General features: G+C 53.0%; 1 protein-coding gene across 8 annotated transcripts in view; it reads left to right on the forward strand.

Annotated features, from left to right (window-relative positions):
• CRHR2 (corticotropin releasing hormone receptor 2) overlaps nucleotides 1-5,563 on the forward strand; it is a 44,280-nt gene extending 38,717 nt beyond the window's left edge. For 3 of the 8 annotated variants that reach the window (XM_047763608.1, XM_047763613.1, XM_047763612.1), the window contains 4 exons: nucleotides 2,045-2,130; nucleotides 2,321-2,456; nucleotides 2,744-2,785; nucleotides 4,515-5,563. In XM_047763608.1, coding sequence (XP_047619564.1) covers nucleotides 2,045-2,130; nucleotides 2,321-2,456; nucleotides 2,744-2,785; nucleotides 4,515-4,655 — 405 coding nt within the window. In that variant the 3' untranslated portion in view covers nucleotides 4,656-5,563. The remainder of the gene's footprint in view (nucleotides 1-2,044; nucleotides 2,131-2,320; nucleotides 2,457-2,743; nucleotides 2,786-4,514) is intronic. The other 5 variants (XM_047763605.1, XM_047763607.1, XM_047763609.1 and 2 more) reach the window with 4 other exon arrangements.
• Nucleotides 5,564-21,002: the final 15,439 nt, after the last annotated feature.

Genomic DNA, 21,002 nt, shown 5'->3' on the forward strand with positions numbered 1-21,002 from the left:
GACAAGATCAGGGTACAGTAGCCAGTGCCCACTGAAGAGCTGGGATTTGGGGGGGGGGACAGAGAGGGGAGAGCTGGAGAGCTTCATGTGGGCTGAGGTGGCGCCATGGGAGAGAAAGAGAGGAAATGGAGTGACATAGAGGAGGCTGGGAACCGAACCCAAAAGGGAAGAGTGACTTTGGGGCTGCACAGGGGGGAGCAGAGGGCATCAGGCCTCGGGTCCCAGGCCCTGCACTCTAGTCCCTGTCCCTGCTCTCGCCTCAGCGCATAGAACAGGGCCCTGTAGCCCAGAGGTGCTCGGCAGGTGCTTATTGACTGGACGGGTGGGTCCCTCAATGGAATGTTGAGTAGATGCCTGGATGGGTGGGGGAGTGGATGGATGTTACACGTTAAATAAACGAGTGAGTGCGTGGGTAGATAAATCAATGAGTGGATGGTTGAGTAATATTTGGATGAACGGATTAATGGATGATGGACAAACGGATGAGAGTGGGTAGATAAGTGAGTGAATTGGTTAGTGAGTGCATGGATGATGGGCGTATGAGATTTAATGCAGGGAAATGTGGCAGAAATGAGAATCTCTTTTGAGTCCAACTGCCTCTGCTCTCAGAGAAGTCAGGAAGAATCAGAAAAGGTCAAGGATTTTGTATCACTCGTATGAGAAAATTAGGACTGCCCTATGTGTTAAGATGACTTTATGATCCAAGAAAATATACCAGAAACCCAGGAGCTAGAAGCAAGGCACGGCAGACCATGGGCAGCCCTGGCTGAAGGCTTCCCATCCCAGCCCTCCCTGCAGGGTCACCAGGCGGTGACACTGTGGTCACAAGAGCAGCAGGCTGTGGCTGAGGAGGAGTCTGCCCCCTGCCTTGGTCCGCTGAGCGTCGTCAAGCTTAGGGGTGATCCAGAGGCCACAGGCATGTCTTCCCGTGATGTCTGCCTATGTCCCCAAACTCCCACCCTGGATCCAGAACTTAGGAGGCTTAAGAAATGATGGAGTCAGGACCAGGATCTGGAAGGGGTATGTGTACACGTGTTCACACCTGTGCACACACATGAGCCAGCAGACACGCTGGCTAATATGTATCTCCCTGAGTCATGGGCACTTTCTTGAGAGAGACCCTCACGGTGTCAGGCCCACCACCCTCACTTTCCTATCTGCCTGCCCCTGGTGATGGGTGAAGAGAGACCCAGGCATATCCATGTTCCCAGAGGCACGCTCACACGCCCACACGCTCTGAGACAAATGCTTACACAAGCGCAGAGCCCAGACCTGCATGGAGCGTTAGAGGGCCGCACGCAGGCGCACTGCCAGGCCGACACTTGCACACACACCGGGACCACAGCAGCATGAGGCTGGTCCTGGGCTGATGCTGGGGGCAGCAGGCTCTGATGTCGCAGAAGGCTTGGAACGGAGATAATAAGTCTTGGAGTCAGCCCCACAGCCGTTTCATCTCCGTTGCCTCAGGAGTGTCTGCAAAGGTTCTAGAATTTTCCTGGGCGCATGGGATGCGTGGTGAGAGATGAGTCAGTCCTCCCGGCAGCCAGATCATCCATCATTCCATCTGGCCAGGTCCGCTCCACCCGGGCGAGGCTGTCCTCAGTTGGAAGGGCCTCAGGGACGCCCCCAGTTGACAAGTGGGGGCCCTGCAACAGAGGAGGAAGAGCTGGGCAGAGCTCTAGGCCCAGCCCCGGTGGTGTCCCTGGCAAGGGCAGGGGCTTAAGGAACTTTCTGAGGAGTCCTGCCTCAGGAAGGAGGGGCCTTTGTGCCCTGGGTCACTGCCTCCAAGGCTGCTTTTCCTCCCTTGGGTCTTGGGGTGGAGAGGCAGCCCCTGGAGCCCTCGGGTGAGCGAGTGGGGTACCTTCCTGTCCTGACAAGAGGGGAGCAGAGGCCTTGAGGCCCAGGAGGGTGCTGGCGTGACTGGGGAGGGGCAGGTGTGTGCGTGGGACGTGGGGTTCAGTGGGTTCCCAGGGGAGGTGGCCGCCTCGCAGCTCATCCTCACCTCGGGGTCCTTCCTTTTTCCCTCCCTGCTCCCTCCCTCCAGATCAATTTTATCTTTCTGTTCAACATCGTCAGGATCCTAATGACAAAGTTACGAGCCTCCACCACCTCGGAGACAATCCAGTACAGGTGAGCGATGCGGGCCTCGACGCCCTGCAGGGGAGGAGGGAGGCGCGATCCGGGCCACTCCCCACGTCCGGGCAGGGCCTTCTGGGTCCTCGCCCCGAGGGCTCGCTCCGGCTCCCGAGGAAACACCATCCCGTGAGGTCCCGTCTGCAGGGTGGGCTCAGACGGGTCTTGTCACCCTCTCCCCCCCCAGGAAGGCGGTGAAGGCCACCCTGGTCCTCCTGCCCCTTCTGGGCATCACCTACATGCTCTTCTTCGTCAGCCCCGGGGAGGACGAGCTGTCGCAGATCGTGTTCATCTATTTCAACTCCTTCCTGCAGTCATTCCAGGTGGGGCGCACGGCCAGAGGGGGGCCGCGGGCGGCTCCACCTGCGGCTGGCACAGTCAAAGCCGTGCACGCCTTGAACCCGGGCCCCAGCCCCGTCACGCCTACCGCCCGCCCAGCGCTCGCTCTGAGGATGCGCCACGGCCACCTGTCACTTGCAGTGGGTCCTGGTACCCCTGCTTCGTGATGGGGGTGCCCACCCAGATCTGAGCCATCTGGTCCCTGCCCCGGCCCCGCCCCCAGGCAGAGCGGCTCCCCGAGCGGGTCACTGACTCCTCTCTTCCTTCCCAGGGTTTCTTCGTGTCTGTCTTCTACTGCTTCTTCAATGGAGAGGTACGACACTCGGCCCGGGGCGGCCTGGCTCTGAGATCCTCAGACCCCCCTCCAGGGCGGTTTGAGGGGCGCCTCCCCCCACCCCGGCCTTTTGGGAGTTCCCAACTCTGCTCCGCTCTGCTCCAGAGAAGTGGGGGAGAAGGCTGGAGAAACCCCTCCGCGTTGGGGAGGCAGGAGTTCTGCCTGAGGGACTCCAACCTGCTAAGGTCAACTTTGCAGGCTAGAAACAACCTGCAGGCTCCCCACAGTGCCCTCAGAGAGTAGGTGGGCAGGAGCCCAGGCCACAGGGTCTCTCAGAAGAGGGAAGCCAGAACACGGGTGGCGACAGAAGCATGCTCTCCAGGAGCGGGTCAGGGATGAGCCGGGCATCAGGCTCTCATGGACCCAGGGAGCAGAAAGACACCTGTGCCTCCTCTCCTATCCCCCACCGCCACAGAGAAGACCACGCACCTCCGCGTGGGTTCCAGGGAGCCAGGCTCTGGCGAAGCCTGGTTAGCTCACGAGGCCTAGTGCAGAATCGTAGCATGGCCGACCTGGGGGAGATGCCCAGTCAGGCCTGTGGTGGGGGATGACACACAGCGGGTCCTGGGGCAAAGGGCAGACAGCCCCCAGGGCCTGAGGGCTTCCAATCATCCCAGTGCCAGTGCCACCCTGAGGTCCCTTCACCCTCCTGTGCACAGGGCGGGGGCAGGGTCTGCACGCCTGGGTCTCTGTGGATTAAAGTAGATGCCGGAGGGGACAGTCCAGCAGAGGAGCCCAGCACGGGCCGGAGCGCAGGGACCGCGGAGCTGCTAACCATGAATGCCTACGGACTCTTACTCGGTCCAGCCATGTGCCAGGCTAGCACGTGGGGAACGGGATCCATTCTGCAGAAAAATCCTTCCATTGCCGCATGAATGAGCAGAGAACGGGCCCAGTGACGATCGGGGTTTCTAGATGAGCCTTTCTTTTTGGCTTTTTGCCTTTTCCTGGGCTGCTCTCGCGGCATGTGGAGGTTCCCAGGCTAGGGGTCGAATCGGAGCCGTAGCCACCAACCCACGCCAGAGCCACAGCAACGTGGGATCCGAGCCGCGTCTGCAACCTACACCACAGCTCACGGCAACGCCGGATCGTTAACTCACTGAGCAAGGGCAGGGACCAAACCCGCAACCTCATGGTTCCTAGTCGGATTCGTTAACCACTGTGCCACGACGGGAACTCCTAAATGAGCCGCTTTCTAATTCAGCTGGGCACTATGGTAAGCCAGGCGGGTCTTTCAGGAGGTGGAGAGGTCAGGGCGACAGAGGAGGTGAGAAGCCTTTCAGGAGGGACAGGGATGCTGGCCAAGCATGGAATGGAGCACACACTTGGCCAGCGCCTGGGAGAGCGCGAGGGGCCGAGCCGTGAAGCTGGGTCCTCTGGTCCCACTGTAGACGCGAGGTGGTGGAGCAAGTCAGGGCAGGGAAGGCAGCATGTCCCAGAGAAACGCTGGGGGGACCACGAGAGAGGTGAGGAAGGAGGGGCCTTGAGAGAGGCCGCAGAGAGGAGCCCCGAGCTGCAAAGGCCAACAGCATGGGGAGAAGGACCCCGCTTTTGGATCTGGCCTGCCCCTGAGTGTGAGGGTGACAAGCAGAGGGACCACCCCAGCCTCCCCTGACGGCCCTACAAGGGCAGGGAGCAGGGGAGGGGACTGTCCCTGACCCCAGGACTGGCCTCCGAGGGCCCAGCTGAGCCTCCACCTCCCCCGCAGGTGCGCTCGGCTGTGAGGAAGAGGTGGCACCGCTGGCAGGACCATCACTCCCTCCGCGTGCCTGTGGCCCGGGCCATGTCCATCCCCACGTCACCCACGCGGATCAGCTTCCACAGCATCAAGCAGACGGCCGCCGTATGACCCCTCCGTGCCCCCACCTCGCCTGTCACCTCACCCTCGGGACGGCCTCCTCATCCTCCTCCAGCGCCTTTCGCCACAGGCCCCAGTGGCGGCACAGAGAGGGGAGGACCAGCTCTCCAGGCTGGCAGGAGAGAGGCCGTGCCACAGCCCAAGGGGCTCTCGGGAACCAGGGCCAGCTGGGTCCCCAGGAAGCCAGGGGAGAAGTCACAGGAAGCCGGGGGTGAAGAGCGGGTCAGCGGTCTTCAGGCCTCTACCCACACCAGCCTTTCTTACTGGATCCTCACTGTAGCCCTGTTCACAGATGAGAAGACTGAGGCCCAGCGTCAGGGAGGGCCTGCCCAAGTCACACAGCTGTTTCCTGGCAGACCTGGGGCTCCTCTGCCCCTCTCACCACCAGGGTCTTCCCACTGGCAGCAGGGTAATGGTTGGCCCCATGCCCTGCCTTCTGCCTCTGTGCTCGGTGGCGCCCTCTGCAGTTGGAGGGAAGCATAGCCGCTGGAGTAAGGGATTCATTCCTTTGGCTTCGTCCCCGGGACTCTCACCTAGAGGAGCCTCACCTACACCCGCCCCTGACCCTGTCCTCCTGCCCCTTGGGCCTTTGGAAGGATGCTGCTCCCTTTCCTGAGAGACCTCTTCTCAGCCTAATGCATAGATTCAGGGCCTTGGGGAGGGGCGGGTGGGAGGAAGATGCTGCCAGGGCAGCTGTACGGTCTTGGACCAGCCAGATACACAGTGCAGGATGAAGTGGGGAGAGGCATCGGGATGGGCTGGGAGAAGGAGTGGGGTACCAAGGCACGTCTTCGGTGATTGGAACTAATCCCTCTGCCCCCACCTGAGACTGGGCTTCAGCTTCCCCTTCAGAAATACCATCTCTGCTGTCTATGAAATAAACCATGCCTCTGTGGAAACACGGCCTCCCGTCAGGTGAAGGGGTGCTGTGGGCCAAGGATGGGGGGCTGGGTCCATGCTTGTTTGCAGAGACTCTCGCCCTGGCCTGGGGCCGGGGCTCCCTCTCCACCTGAGCCTGCACATCTGTCCTTTTTGGTTCACCCAGGCCTATTTTCTGCCCCTCCTCCCCTACCGAAGGCAGCTTCGTTCCCCGTGGAGGAGGGGTGCGGCCCCCCAGCAGACCACGGCCTGTCCCAAAGGCCGAGGTTCTGGAGTCTGAGGGAAGTGTAGACCGGGCCCCTGCCGTCTCCATGAGCCACAGTCAAGGCCGCCTTCCTCCTGGCCTCCATCCCTGCTTCCCTCCAGGAGAGGGTGCGAGTCAAGGGGCAGGGGGCCATCAGGCTGGGGTTGGAAAGGGCTTTTGCTCTAGGTATGCCCCCTCGATTGTGAAAAGTTATGTATCTCTTGCACATTTTTAAGTTGACATCTAGTATTTTTTATGCAAGTTTTTGTTTGTTGTGCTTTTTAGAGCCTGTGGTACATGGAAGTTCCCAGGCTAGGGGTTGAATCAGAGCTGCAGCTGCCAGCCTACACCACAGCCACAGCGACGCCAGATCTGAGCCACTGCTGCGACCTACAGCACAGCTCACCGCAACGCTGGATCCTTAACCCACTGAGCGTGGCCAGGGATTGACCCCACAACCTCATGGATGCTAGTCGGGTTTGTTCCTGCTGAGCCACAACAGGAACTCCCTTATGTAAATTTTAAAAGTTGTGAGGGATGTGACTTCTGGCACTTGGTAAATATTTGCATTTTAAAATATAACTGCCACAACACTTTATAATACATCATATGAAATCCAAACACGGCAGTGATTTAATACTCTATTTAAAAAAATTTTTTTAAAAACCTGCTCTTCTTTAACAGTGGGAAGTTTTAGGTTGTTCCTTTTCTCTCTGAACTTGTATTTTCATTCTGTTTCCACATAGACCTTTTTTTTTTTTAACCAATATAGCATTTAAAAATGTTTTTAATTTAAGATTTTTTTTCCATTATAGCTGATTTACAGTGGTCTGTAAATTTCTACTGTACAGCAAAGTGACCCAGTCACACACATATATATATTCTTTTTCCCACATTATCCTCCATAAGTGACTAGATAGAGTTCCCTATGCTATACAGCAGGATCTCACTGCTTATCCATTCCAAATGCCATAGTTTGCATCTTAATATAGCATTTTTATGGGTGAAACTCTTTTATTGCTCACCTCATATTTCTCTGCCACAAAAATATATTTAGAAATTGAAGTACTTAATTCCCTGTGACTGAAGATTCTAAGGGCTTTTTTTAAAAGGTCTTCCGAATTGAGTTACTACAACTATTTTTGATATAAAAATATACAATTGATGACAACAACATAGATACTAAATATATTTATAAGTAAAACCTGAAAAGAGAAATATTGAAACACATCATAGTGAAGCAGATAGGAAATTAATTGTTCATGAATCTATGGATGAGTCAGGAGTTGGCATCACTTTTTTTTTTTCATTTTTATAGATCTACATGCAGAGACTCCTTTCATATAAATAAGTAGATATCACACAAACAAGTAGATGTCACCCGATTCTCTGAAAGCCTTCTGAGAAGTGTGCCAAAAACTGCATAGTGATTTATTATAAAAAATGATCTGTCAGCAGGCCACTTGAGTCCTCTTTAGGCCTGGCTGGAAAAGATGAAATGAAAATTATCGGCCCTGCCAAGGGCTTTGCTCTCTGGTGACTGTGCTCCCGTGGTGGTTCACCTGGGCACCTGGGGTGAGCCCTGGCCCCTGGGTGGAGAGGGGTGGGGTTAAAAGGCAGGTGATGCACGTGCGAGACGCACCCAGTCACCTGGCTTCGCACCTGCGCGCGTGGACCTGGTGTGTCCCCGAGACACAGAACCATTGCCAGTCCTGGAAAGTCTTCCTGTGCCCTCAGCGGCGACAACAGCTGCTCCCATTAGCATCATGGGGGCTCTTGCAGAGCAAGGAGCCGTGAAAGGCTCAGCCCCACGAGGCCACTTGGAGAGCTCTGCTGCCGGAGGGGCGGAGTATTCATGAGAGCGGAGAACTCAGGCCTGGCAGAGCCTCAGTGCCAAGTCCTGATTACTCACCGCTGCCCCTGAGCCTCGAACAGTTCAGCGCCCCGAGGGTCCGCTCCCAGGAGGGTCTGCCCTGGAGCTCCGTAAGTCGCTAACCCTTGGGCAGCAGGCCATTCTACCCCTGCCCCTCCTCGGTCCTGCACCCACCTTGCACCCCCTCATTACCAGGGCCCCTGGTCACAGCTCTGCTGAGCTCAGGCCTTGAAATGCCACCAGAGCCATTAGGCCCCTGCTCCTTGCAGCCGAGCTGGTCTGTCTTCGTCGTCCTCATTAGCATCTGCTACAGTGTAGCTCCTTACCTGCTGGCCTTCCTGGAAAGTGGCCTCATTAGCAGACTCTCCTCTTTAGCAGGCAAGTTCCCAGACCCCTGTGCTCTGAGGCTGTCCTGTTTAACCCTTTCACCCTCCTGATTTATAAAGCTGGAGCAGGCTTGAGATCTCAAGGGTAGCCCTCAAACCAGCCTTTTTTGTCCCACTGCCGGTGAGAGAGCACAGGCAGAGCCCTGTCCCCAGCATGGCTGCCACCTTCTGGCTCATCATCAAAGTGGGGCCACAAAATGCCTGCTGGTGTGTGAGCCAGTAAATGACAGATATGCCAGCGGGCATGGCAGGTGATGGCAGAAAGTAAAAGGCAAGCCTGCGGGTCTGTGTAGAGGTTCTAACCAGGAGCTGAAGCCTCCAGACCCTTCGTCCCTGTGGAGGAGACCGACCAGCAGCAGAACAGAAAACGGACTGAAGGTGGACTTAAGATGCTTGTGGAAACTGCCCGCAGCCTGTGGACTGACAGAGATGGAGACACACAGATGCTTACAGATGTGGAGGCCCAGAGGGAGGCCCAGCTGGACAGACAGACTCCTAGGAACCCTCAGAGGGGACCCAGACGCTAGACGCACACACGTCCATCAGTTGGTCATTCCTCACTTACGAGCCCCACTGTGTGCCAGGCATGGAAATAACACTAAATAAGACAAGGCTCCCCTTTGGAGAAACTCAAAATCTAGTTGAAAAGAAACAGCTCCTGGAGTTCTCTGTGGCACAGCAGGTTAAGGATCCAGCATTGTCCCTGCAGTAGCTCGGGTCACAGCTGTGGTGAGGGTTCGATCCTTGGCCCGGGACCTTCCCCATGCTGTGGGTGTGGTCAAAAAAGAAAAAAGAAGAAGAAGAAGAAACAGCTCCCAAAGAGTATGAGGTAAAAGCCGAAAAAGCATTCATGCTCTGAGTCTAGCTGGGTGGGTTTCTCGGCCCCCCCCTTTCTGGCTGTCCTCGTGGGAAGAAGGGCCGGTCACCTTCTGCAGTCGGTACCGTCCTCAGCCTTCTGCTTTTCCCACATCCCCAAGCCCGAGCCTCAGGGGCCCCAAGCCAGACAAGGTTTATAGGACACCAAACTCAGTCGCCCTCCCCAATTTCTTTCCCACTGCCTCCATCCACACCCAGGAGTGCCTGATCCCACAGCCACAGTCTCAGTTTGCTGCTCTTCCCTCCCAAGCACCTTCCGAGCCCGTGGCAGCTGGATGAGAAGGGGGCTGTCACGGGAGAGACGGGCGAAGGGCAAACTCAGAACAAGTCACCCCCTTTGCATGTCTGGGGCCATTGTGGGACATGTCCAAGGTCTGTGAGGCTCCAGGGGAGTCATTGCCAAGAGTGACAGTTCAGCCAGGGTCAGGGAGCGTGTGGTGGAGAAGAGCTGTCCCTCCAGCCAGGGAGCCTGGCTGGGGCCCCCTGTGCCAAGGACACCCCTGGGTGTCTCATTAGAACCGATGGAGAGCAAATTTAGGGAACCTTCCTTTCCAGACTGGGCGGGGTCTGCACTTTTTACAAGCCCCCCAGATGATTCTGTTGCTGACTGGTGTGGGAGCCAAGAATGAGAAAGTATCTCTTGACTCTTCTTTACAACACACACACACTTGTGTACTGTAGAAAGGGAAAGTGAGTGACCTGCCTTTCTAGAAACCTCTAAGGGGAGGAGGCTGTGGTCGGAAGCAAAGAGGCAGGTATAAAACATCTAAGTTTATTCATCACCAGGCTCAGTATGGCTTCCAGGCTCTGCACCTAAGGTGCCACTAGTTCTCCGGAGGTGGTCACCCACTTAGAGATGGCAATTAGCAGGAGGAGTGAGCAGAGGGTGGGCTGGGATCACTGCCCTGGGCTGATTGAGTTTCCTCCTGATTTCTTTGCTTAGAGCTCAAGGCCCTCCCCCAGATCTGTAGTGTGTCCCACTCCCCTACAGGACCATCACAGTGGCCTTCAGCTCCAACTCCTGTCCTGCAAGACCTGACTCAAAGAGCCTCTCTTCCAGGAAGACGTCCTGCCAGCATTGGTAGGACGTGTACCCACTGGGAGCTCCTACCAAAACCCCTGCCAGGCTTCACCAGCCTGGGAATTGCCAGAGGCCCATACTGTTACTTCTGTCCATAGCTAGAGCTCAACACCCAGTAGGTGCTCTAGAAACATACATTCAGTAAACTGGCCTTTCCTATTTGTGCCACCCAGCGCAGGTTAACTCACAGGCTAGAGTCCAGCACGAGCGAGGCAGCCCAAAGGCACAGAGATTCCCAGAGGCCTGTTAGCTTTGCACAGAGGAAAAATCCATTCTTGGGCTTTATACTTCACCAACAACAGAGCCCAGAGGCCAGATCCAGGCTGAGGGCAGCCCTTCTTTTTTTTTTTTTTTTTTTGTCTTTTGTTGTTGTTGTTGTTGTTGCTATTTCTTGGGCCGCTCCCACGGCATATGGAGGTTCCCAGGCTAGGGGTTGAATCAGAGCTGTAGCCACCGGCCTATGCCAGAGCCACAGCAACACGGGATCCAAGCCGCGTCTGCAACCTACACCACAGCTCACAGCAACGCCGGATCGTTAACCCACTGAGCAAGGGCAGGGACCGAACCCGCAACCTCATGGTTCCTAGTCGGATTCGTTAACCACTGCGCCACGACGGAAACTCCATGAGGGCAGCCCTTCTCATCCCACCCCAAGGCATCCGCACCTCCACAGGTCCAACTTCCTACTGGGTGGACAGTGAGCCTGTCCATCACCAATTCAGGTGGGGCGACCAGACCCAATCTTCCCCGGCTCATCGAGGTTCATGCCGGTTGTCCTGGTGTAATTAAAACACCACTCTCACTCGTGAAAGAGTCCTGGTTTGGACAGTAAGTAGAGTTGATGCTTGACAACACTGGAGGGCTAGGGGAACCAACCATGGGCAGTGAAATCCACATATAACTATAGTCCTTCCTCTATAGCTGCTGTGCCACATTCGGGGATTCAATCAACCTCGGCTTGTGTAGTTCTGTAGCTTTGCATTTAGTGGGGAAAAAAATCCACCTCTGTGGACCCATTCAGTTCAAACCCACATTGTTCAATGGTCAACTCTATGTAATCACCCTACTTAAACCCCAGATTCATCTGAGTACATGGTAGGGGCCACAAAGCCCCCTTGAATAAACAAATGAGAGCCAGATCCACAGAAACTTCCAGTTGTTAGCTACTGCACTTTGGAAGGAGAGCCTACATAGAAGGGACTCTCTGAGGCTGGGTGCTGAGTTCAGTCTGCTTGTTGGACAAAGGCTAGATCAGCAGGAGGAACTGATTCTAGCTCCAAATCATCCCTCAGCCTCTGCTGTGAATACAAGTAATTAATTGTGATTCTTAATTAGCTCTGCAGGGCACTGAGTAAGGCCCCCTCTGGCTCCCAGAAGCCCAACTGCAATAAACAATCCAGCATCATGGATCCGCATGGAGGCCCCTCTGCCCAAGAAGGCGGAGAAATTCAAAGACCTGTCATTTCTTCCCTCCTCCTCCAGTTCCGGCCTCCAGATCGCTGGGGAAGGCTGGTGGTGGGCCCGAGAGCCACGCAGCTGCCACCTTTCCTTCTTATTCTTCCAGCTCAATCCAAATACCTCGTCTATTCCGGGCTTTCCAAAGGGTGCACTGCAGGCCCTGGGCACTAGATCCTAAGCAAATGAACCCCCCTCCACACACCAGCCTTGTGTCTCCAAGTCCATCCCATTCCTCCACTTGAGACAGATTCTGGGCGGTCCCCTGCACCATCAACCTGCACTCTTGAATGTTAAGGTCATTGCATCTGCAGGAATGAGAAGAAGGAGGTCCTTCCTTGGAAATGTGATTGATTCTTCTCCCTAGGAAAATAGAAATGTACAACCTGCAAAAATACAACATATTAAATAGTTCCTGAAAGGTCTACAGGAATTCTCAAGGGAACGGTGGACCCAAGTTTAAAAGCCCCTGAGCTCAGGATAAAATTTAAAGGCTGCTCTAATTTAGCTAAGAAGAAGCCCCTGGGTTGGAGATGCTGACGTCTGCCCATGTGTTAGAAGCACTGGGGCATTTAAGCCGCACGGGTTTCTGAGTCCACTTCTGATCTCCTGAAACACAATCCTGGGAGGGGGGATCTCGCACTTTTACCAACGGTCCTTATGCAGGAGGTCCTTACGCCAGAGGGCCTGGGAGCCACCCCACACAAGGCCTTTCACCTGTTGTGTCTCTCACTGCACCCCCACCCTCACCCCTGCGGTGGGCAACCTCGCTTTGCCAGAGCTTCCTCCCTGGCCACACTCGCCTATGTGCGCGAGGCTGGGTCTCCTCCAGCAGGTGGTGAAGGGTGTGAGGGCAGGCAGGGCCTTGTCTGCCTTCAGCCCTGAATTGCCAGTACCCAGCAAATGTCAGGGTTCCACGAGAGATGACATTTGAACTAAGGGTTCCGTAAGCAAGAATCTGAAAACCACTAAACTTACACAATCTTAGTCCCTTTGTTACCCACCTGGGCACTTAGACTCTTTAGTCAATAGAAATGGATAAGGGGCCAGACAAAAAATTCAGGCCAGGCTTTAGCACAAGGGAGCGGAAACAGGAAGCAGGGGCCCTGGCGTGCCCCCCCCCCCCGGGGGGGGGGAGCTGGTTCTTTAATTGGGGTGAGGGTGGGGGCGGATTGGTGGGTCAGGCAGGTGGTCTGCTCACCCCCTTGGCGGTGCCGTGTGCAGGGAGATCATGCGCAGGACCCTGCTTTTGCTCTCAGCACCTCAGAAATGGCAGCTGGGTTGTGGCCTTTTTAAAAGTAGCTTATTGTTCACAATTGCCCCAACTGCACCTGTGTGTAGTTTTTGGTCCCTTATGTAGTTTCTTTGTATTCTGTTACTGGAGGAGACCTTTGTCCAAGTGCAAGTGCAAGCACTCCAGGAGAGGGTCCCAGGCCCCAGCCCACCTCACCTTGGCCTCTTGGTGCCCTGGGGTCAGGAAGTAGTTTCCTAACTGAGGTTGCTGGAGAGAATTTCTACTGAGGCACCACGGAAGGAAAAAAGACAGAACACAAATCTGTAAGTTGGAGGCCCAGAGGGATCAGCGCATTGAATTCGGAGAAAGAAAAGAAAGATATGAGCACTGCCTGCCTCTGCACGGCAGACGGGACTAGAAGTTTTTCCATGTACTTTCTCATTTAATCCTCTTAAAAATCCCGTAATACAGGAAATTCAATTTAAAGAGAAAAAAAGAAAGAAAGGTAGCTACTAAGAGCTACCAGATCCTTTCAGGGCGCCTCAGCCAGGTCTAGGAACTCTTGTCTCTAAAAGGCTTTGAAATCCGAGAATTTCTCTGCTTGGAACCTCTTCTTACAGTCTACAAGTTTTGTAAGAATTTTTTTTCAGGGCTGTACTCTAGGCATATGGAGGTTCCCAGGCTAGGGGTAGAATCCAAGCTACAGCTGCCAGCCTACACCACAGCTCACGGCAATGCCAGACCCTTAACCCACTGAGCAAGGCCAGGGATTGAACCCACCACCTCATGGTTCCTGGTTGGATTCTGCTGCACCACAATGGGAATGCCAAGTTTTATAAGAATTTTTAAATTTACTACTTTCATTCAGTCATAATTTAAAAAATTTGGTAACAATTGTAAAAAAATGTTTTACCTTTTTTCACAGGGTCAAGCGAAATTTGAACAGTGGAAAATGTGAGTTCGCATTTCTCAAACTGGGGGTTCTCTGAGGTCTTCTAGGGGGTTCGAGATTCTGTTTCCTCCACGAATGCTGCTCTGATACCAAGTTTGAGAACTGGACTTGGTCAGAACCACTCAGAGGCTGCAGGGTTTTTACGGAGTGGGGGCATGCGTTTTACGCCAAGAGTTACATGTATTCGTCCAAGGCAGTCATTTCAAAGTAAGCCAGTTTTTTCACCAAAATGTTGACTGTCGCACCTGCCCTGGAGAGGATGCATTCTGAAGTCGCTCCTCTATTTCTTGAGCACCCACTGAGTGCTTGGCACTGCTCCGGGCGTCACGGAGGCCACAGCCTTGAATGAAGCGGACCAAATCCTTGTCCTCATGCAACTTAGATTCTAATGGAGGGACTGAAACTTAAACAAGACCGAGAAGCAACATGCGCTGTAAAGCGTTGCGCGCTAAAGCGGAAACGAGGACGGGAATAGGGTATGAGGTGTGCGTGGCTCTGAACATGGGTCAGGAGCGGGAGGCTGGAGATGAAATGACTGCGGGAGGGTCCACTGGGGTGACTGCTGAGCAAAGCCCTGAAGGGAAGCAGGGGAGAAGTTGTGAGGATGGGGCAGGAGGCACTGCACACAGATGAACAGCCGGGCCAAGGGCCTGCTTCTGGGTGTGCTGAGGCAACAGGACAGAGGTGTGTGTGTGCGTGTGTGTGTACGTGTGTGGGCGTGTGCGCGTGCGTGTGGGGGGGGGTAGGAAGCAGGGTGGGGGTTCACGAAAGTGTTATTCTTGCGTGAGCAGAAATCCACTGTGGAGTTCCTGTCATGGCTCAGTGGAAACAAAGCTGACTAGTATCCATGAGGACGCAGGTTCAATCCCTGGCCTTGCTCAATGGGTTAAGGATCCGGCGTTGCTGTGAGCTATGGTGTAGGTTGCAGACACGGCTCAGATCCCAAGATGCTGTGGCTGTGGTATAGGCCAGCAGCTGTAGCTCTGATTCTGCCCCTGGCCTAGGAACCTCCATATGGCGCAGGTGCGGCCCTAAAAAAAAAGCAGGGGGGAAAAAAAAAGAAGTCCACTGAGTTTTAGGATGATTGGAATCACTTTGGCTGCTGGGTGTAAAACAGACTGGGAAGGGGGAAAGGTACAGCAAAGAGTTCAGGTAAGTCTCTGTCCACAGGCGAGGCAGGAAGTGGCAGTGGCTTAGAGCAGGGTTGTGGCTTAGAGCAGTTTTGTGGCCTGATCCTGAATATCTGGTGAAGATGAAGTTGATGGCATGCATGTGGCAAAAGAGAAAGAGAAGTCAAATCCAGAGGACAGGTTAACGTGTAACCAAGCAGGCCCCTCTGGGGCTTCCTCTCCCCCATATCCTCGGCTGTAGCTCCTCTCTCATGTACCTAGACAGTAGGAGCTGTGCACACTTCCTGAGCTTTTCAGATGCTAAAACCACCATCCAGTGCAAGGAATTAACTGCTGGATGATCCGGAGCAGGTAACTCCCAGACCTTCTGGTGCCTAAGGATTAATCACCCTCGACCACCAGAGAATTGTACTCGAGCAGATCACAGGCCCTGGGACACCCCTCCCTCACCTGGCCTTTAAAAATGGTTTGCTCAGAGTTCCCACTGTGGCTCAGGGTGTTAAGGACCCGGCAGAGTGTCCATGTGAATGCGTATTCAATCCCTGGCCCTGCTCAGTGGGTTGAGGATTGAGTGTTGCCACAAGAGGCAGCAAAGTCGCAGATGTGGCTCAGAATTAGCGTTGCCACGGCCGTGGGGTAGGCCAGCAGCTGCAGCTCTGATGTGACCCCTAGCTTAGGAACTTCCTTAAAAAAAAAAAAAAATTGTTTTGCTGAGGAGTTTCTGCTGTGGCACAGCGGGTTAAGGATCCAGCATTGTCTCTGGAGGCGTGGGTTCCAAGCTGGCTTCAGGTATCACCAAAAAAAAAAAAAAAAGCTTCATTGAAACACTTCAAGGAGTTTGGGGTTTTCTAAGCACAAGCCACTCCTTCTCCTTGCTTGGCTCTGCAATAAAACTTTCTCTTCTCCAAACTCCGATGTTTCAGCTTTTTGGTCCCACCCACACGTCTGGCGTTCAGTAACAAATGAAGTGGACAGTTTGCAAGCTTGCTTCAGAATTTTTTAGAAAAGTGGAAAGTCAGGCTTCAAGTTAAAAAAGAATGTTCATAAAGATTTTTTAAAGCTCGTCAGTGTGTTTTTTACTTTCTCATAATCTCAGGGTGCTGAATCTCACCATCAGCTCACACGCAGATGCAGAACCAAGGGGTTTTGACGAGCCAGAAAACCTTTTAATTAGCCTAAATTGTTTTAGTTGGCATAACTGCTTCTGTACTAATTGTTGGTGATTGGGTTTTTTTTTTTTTTTCCTAGGGCCGCTCCTACAGCATATGGAGGTTCCCAGGCTACGGGTCTAATAGGAGCTGTAGGCACCGGCCTACACCACAGTCACAGCAACTCGGGATCCGAGCCATGCCTATGACCTACACCACAGCTCACAGCAACACCAGATCTTTAACCCACTGAGCAAGGCCAGGATCGAACACACAACCTCATGGTTCCTAGTTGGATTCGTTAACCACTGAGCCACAATAGGAACTCCAGTGATTGAGTTTTAGGACTCAACAAATGCAGACACTGGCTGGAAAAATTCTACTTGGGCTCCCTTCGGCACCAAGTCTTGAACGTTAAAGAGGAGGGGAGAGGAGTTTCTTTGTGGCACAGTGGAAACCAGCCCAACCAGTATCCACGAAGACATGGGTTCGATCCCTGGCCTCTCTCAGTGGGTTGGGGATGTGGTGTTGCCGTGAGCTGTGGTGTGGGTCACAGACACAGCTCGGATCCTGCGTTGTTGTGGCTGTGGTGTAGGCCGGCAGTAACAGCTCAGATTTGATCCCCTAGCCTGGGAACCTCCATATGCAGCCCAAGAAAATAAAAATTTTTAAAAAAAGAGGAGGGGAGAGAGCCTTGGCTCCCAGAAGGAGCTTCCCAGCCGCAAGCTCAAGAAACTTCCATTAGGTTCAGCCTCAGGCAGAGGTGCAGAGGGCTAGAGCAGGGCTATCGCAGCTGGATTCTAGAAAAGTCAGGCCAGGAATCTGCTGTACTTGGTTTCCAGCACAGAGGACACGGCCACACCCACCCCCGTCCAGCAAGATCGGGCTCCTTCAGTAGGACCATCCAGGGAAAGTGAGAACCCACTGCTCTCTTCCCCGCCTCTACCCCTGCTGGCCTCATTGTCTCACTGGATATAAGGTCCTTATCAATTCACTTCCTCAAAGGGAGAGCAAGCAGTCCAGCATTTCACATGGCAAGAAAGTGCACAATGATGCAAAAGTAGGGGAAACACCTTCTGCAGGATCCCCTGGGGCCCATCATTGCCCCTGCCCCCACCACGCACAATCACACCATCTGGGCTCCCCCTGAGCAGAGAGCCGCACGGGCGTGCTCACTCCAGCAGCCCCCTTATCTTGGAAATCCACCTACATGTGACCCAAGCCTGGGTCTCCCCTATCCAGGGTTCACAGCTGTATCTCTGGCCAGCTTGGAGTGGGCTTAGATTTTAAAAATCAAAAATCAAGCTTTTTTTATTTAACGCAAGAGCCACCACCCCACCCCTGTGGGCCCGACACAGGTCTGTCTGCTTTCTGAAGTTCTGCTGATGGAGGGCTTTTTCCTTCCTTCCTTCCTACCCTTCTTCCTTCCCTTCTTTCTCTTCCTTCCTTCTTCCCTCCTTCTTCCTTCCTTCCTAAATGAGGACATAGTTTCTTTAACAGTAAAGGATCATCGGCTGCAGGTTATACAAATTGCACAGTGACACCACCTGTGTGTCAGAGTCGATTTGCCTGTGGACACATCTGCCCCCAGAGTCTATCCTTTGCTATGACAGTACCTCACCAGCAGGAAATGACATCGTCAGGAAAACGAAAATGGTCAGATTCTGAACGCAACTATCAACAAACAGAGGGCAGTCAGGCCACGGACAGGAGCCTCCCACTCAACCAGCTCTGACGGCAGCTCCAAGCGGCGGCGGAGGAGATATTACTCAGCTGTTTCATGGACAGACTCACTAAAACCTCAAGTCATTCTGTTCAACCAGCTTTCAGAAAAGGAAACAGGCCCTCAAGGAGACTAGCCGAAGAACTGAGTGACTCAGGTGGCAACTCAGTTGTCCCCTCGCCAAGCGAGAGCCCTGCCTACGGTTCCTTATATAATTCTCTTAGTTCTCACAGCCCCATACATCAGACAGCTTGTGTTGTTTTATGCCCTAAATGTTTAGATCATTGACTCAGTTCTGACATATGCCCTAACCTGGGCAAAAGAATCTTCACAAATGATGCCTAAATGGTTTTGGTAAATCCACATATCAAGGCAAACAGGAATGCACTGAATATGATGCCAAGTAAAAACTGTAGGCATTTTGGGGGAAATACTCCAAATGGGCTAATGTTGAACAGTGGACAAGAGGTAAGAGTAGGAAGATGAGAAGGGCCAGATGAGAGAGAGAGAAGGAAATTTTAGCTAGATAGGGCACTAAGTAAAATCAGTGGCTAAAAGCAGAAACAGGTTTGTGGAATCAGAAAATACTAGTTCTGTGGTCTAGTGGTCCATGAGCAGTCTTCTTGCTCCTCCTTCACCTCCTCTCTATTGCTGGCGCCCTCCTCAGACAGAGGTCTGCAGAAACAGCTTCTGTTGAAAACAAGTCATGGCTGAGAAAACCAGACTTCCTAACGTGGCCGAGAATCTGCTTTTACAAACTCCAAAGTGTAGGGCGAAAAGGAAAAGTCTTGAGCTACAGGGTGAGGTTATGCACAGGTAAGCATTTCCTGATGGGAGCACAACGTTTTGCCTTTGGAGAAGGTGACTGGGTAATGCTCAGGTGCAGTGCGGATGGTGACAAGGACAGGAAGGAAGTTTTAGGCTCCTCCAGCAGCCCTGTCCCTTACAGACCTAGGAGTCTGTCCAGTTAGCTGCAAAGCCAACTGCAAGACTCTAAGGGGCTGAGTGACCCAGCCGCTCTCAGCTCAGGCTCTGCCACGGTGGTTGCGACAGCTCAGGCTCTTCCTGCCCTTGGCGAGGGACGTTTCCCTGGCTGTCAGAGAACACGTGCATTTTCTCATTCACCCTGTTTCCCCTAGTCAAGGGAACAATAAAAGTCTAGAATGAATCCAACTCAAATGATCTGTCGAACAAAATAACTTTGCAAGTTGTCAGACTCTGGACATCTGATATCTCAGGTAGCATCTCGCCCAGTTCGTAAGACCTTATTTATGACTCGGCAATGAGTTCCTTTTCTGAGACACTCATCTTTATTATTCTACTATTATAAGCCATGAAGCCATATAAAGGTTCTGGGCTCCTACAGAACTCAGGCCCAGACCACCTCTCTAGACAAAACGCCTTGTATTTGCCCGAGGGTCCTACATTCCAACAGACATTTTCAAGAAACCACCATGTTATGTACATTCCATGGAAACCAGTTAGAATCTGACCCTCGCCCACCCCTGTTTTTGGGGAGAGTGAAGAACAGGAGTAACTTCTCTAAGAGGCACTGCCAGTCTTTCAGCTCTTGGGCAAGGCCCCAGTTTGATACGCACAAGTTGGTAAATAATAAAGAGCCTTCCCGGAGTTCCCGTTGTGGCACAGTGGTTAATGAATCCCACTAGGATCCATGAGGTTGTGGGTTTGGTCCCTGGCCTTGCTCAGTGGGTTAAGGATCCAGCGTTGCTGTGGCCCTGGTGTAGGCCGGTGGTTACAGCTCCGATTAGACCCCTAGCCTGGGAACCTCCACATGCCACGGGAGCAGCCCTAGAAAAGACAAAAAGACAAAAAAAAAAAAAAGAAAGAAAAACCAAAAAAAAAAAATAAAGAACCTTCCGGAGCATCAAGCAGAAAAACCCTGGCTTTAGATACACATTGGGCTTCAACAGAAGAGGCGTGTGTGTGCAATTCTCGTGTGTAAAGAGCCTCTCCGTTTAGAAGACAGCTCACTTGCTTGTGCTTAGAATCAAGCATACATGACACAGACAGAACCAGAGCCCTCTGCTACTGAGCCGTCTTCCCCCTCAGGTCATCCATCAGGTCATAGAGACAGAGGGTGTTTTCTCAGGAGAAATCATGCATTGCACCTAGAGGAACAGAAAGGCAGGGCTTGCGGAACTGATGTCAGCATCCAGATGATGACAAATGTATTTGCCAATGAAAAGCAAAGAAAGCCTTGGTTAATCCCTCGATGCTCCGAAGGAGGTAAACCCCACTATGTATTTAATGCCTCTTTTCCTTTAAGGAGCTCGCAACGGTGTCTGAGGCGGTGGCGACTGTTTCAGTGCGGAGGTGCCCACTGTAAAAGGAAGTAAATAAAAGGGAAGAGAGACAACTGCCTCCCACCCCACCCCAGCCCCAACGTGAGCAGGCGAGAATACACGCCCAGAGCTGAGGGATCTGAGGGGAAAGGTATCCCCAGAAAACGAAAACTCAGTTTATTTAAAATCTAGGTCCTTCTAAAAGTTAATAATTAGAACTTTAAAAAGCACCAGGCAGAAGAGAAATGAGCTTCAGTGAAAGGCGTTCTCCCCCAAGAGATTTGTTCAAAGTCTTTTTACTGACTGCCTACTATTTACAGTAGGGGCATCATCAGAGATGAGACAAAGATGGCAGAAGTCCGGACACTCTTCAGCCACTCTCCACACCCAAGACGAAGGAGGACATTCTGGAGATCGCCTCTCCGCTCCCCTGTGAGGAAGGTGGGATGCCAGACAAGTCTTAACTGCAAACAGAGTTCAAAGTCACACATCCTTCAATTGTTTCCTAACCAATAAACGAATGTGCTCTGAGGGTCTATACAAAAATGTCACAGAAGTCAAGCCCCTCAAACCCTGAGCCCAAACTATTAAGGTAGAATCAAGACACTGGTGGATGAGAAGTGCCTAGTGAGACAAGGCAAGTACAGGGACGCCTGAGCATTAAAATGCAAGGTTTCTGCCGATGCGCCCCCTGCTGGCGACTCTGAAGAGCAGAGACCTACCTCCGTCAGCAGGACGTTGGGGTTAGCAGCCTGCACCCCCACTGCAGCCGCTTCCTCCTCCACGACTCCTGCCACCTCATCCCCACCTCAGCTCTTCTCAGAAGCCCATCCACCTACTGTTTGGCTCAATGCATCACTTCCTCAGAAAAAGAGAAAGAACAAAAAAGGCAAATCTGTGCAGACAGAATGTAGGCAAGGGGTTGCTTGCGGCCGGGTTGACATGTGCCTGAGATTTCTGTTTGGCGTGATGAAAATGCTCTAAAGTTGGATGGTGGTGACAGTTGCATAACTCGGTAAATATACTAAACATCAAATTGTACACTTAAAACAGG

Source organism: Phacochoerus africanus, chromosome 16, assembly GCF_016906955.1.
Source record: "Phacochoerus africanus isolate WHEZ1 chromosome 16, ROS_Pafr_v1, whole genome shotgun sequence".
In the NCBI taxonomy this organism is placed as follows: domain Eukaryota; kingdom Metazoa; phylum Chordata; class Mammalia; order Artiodactyla; family Suidae; genus Phacochoerus; species Phacochoerus africanus.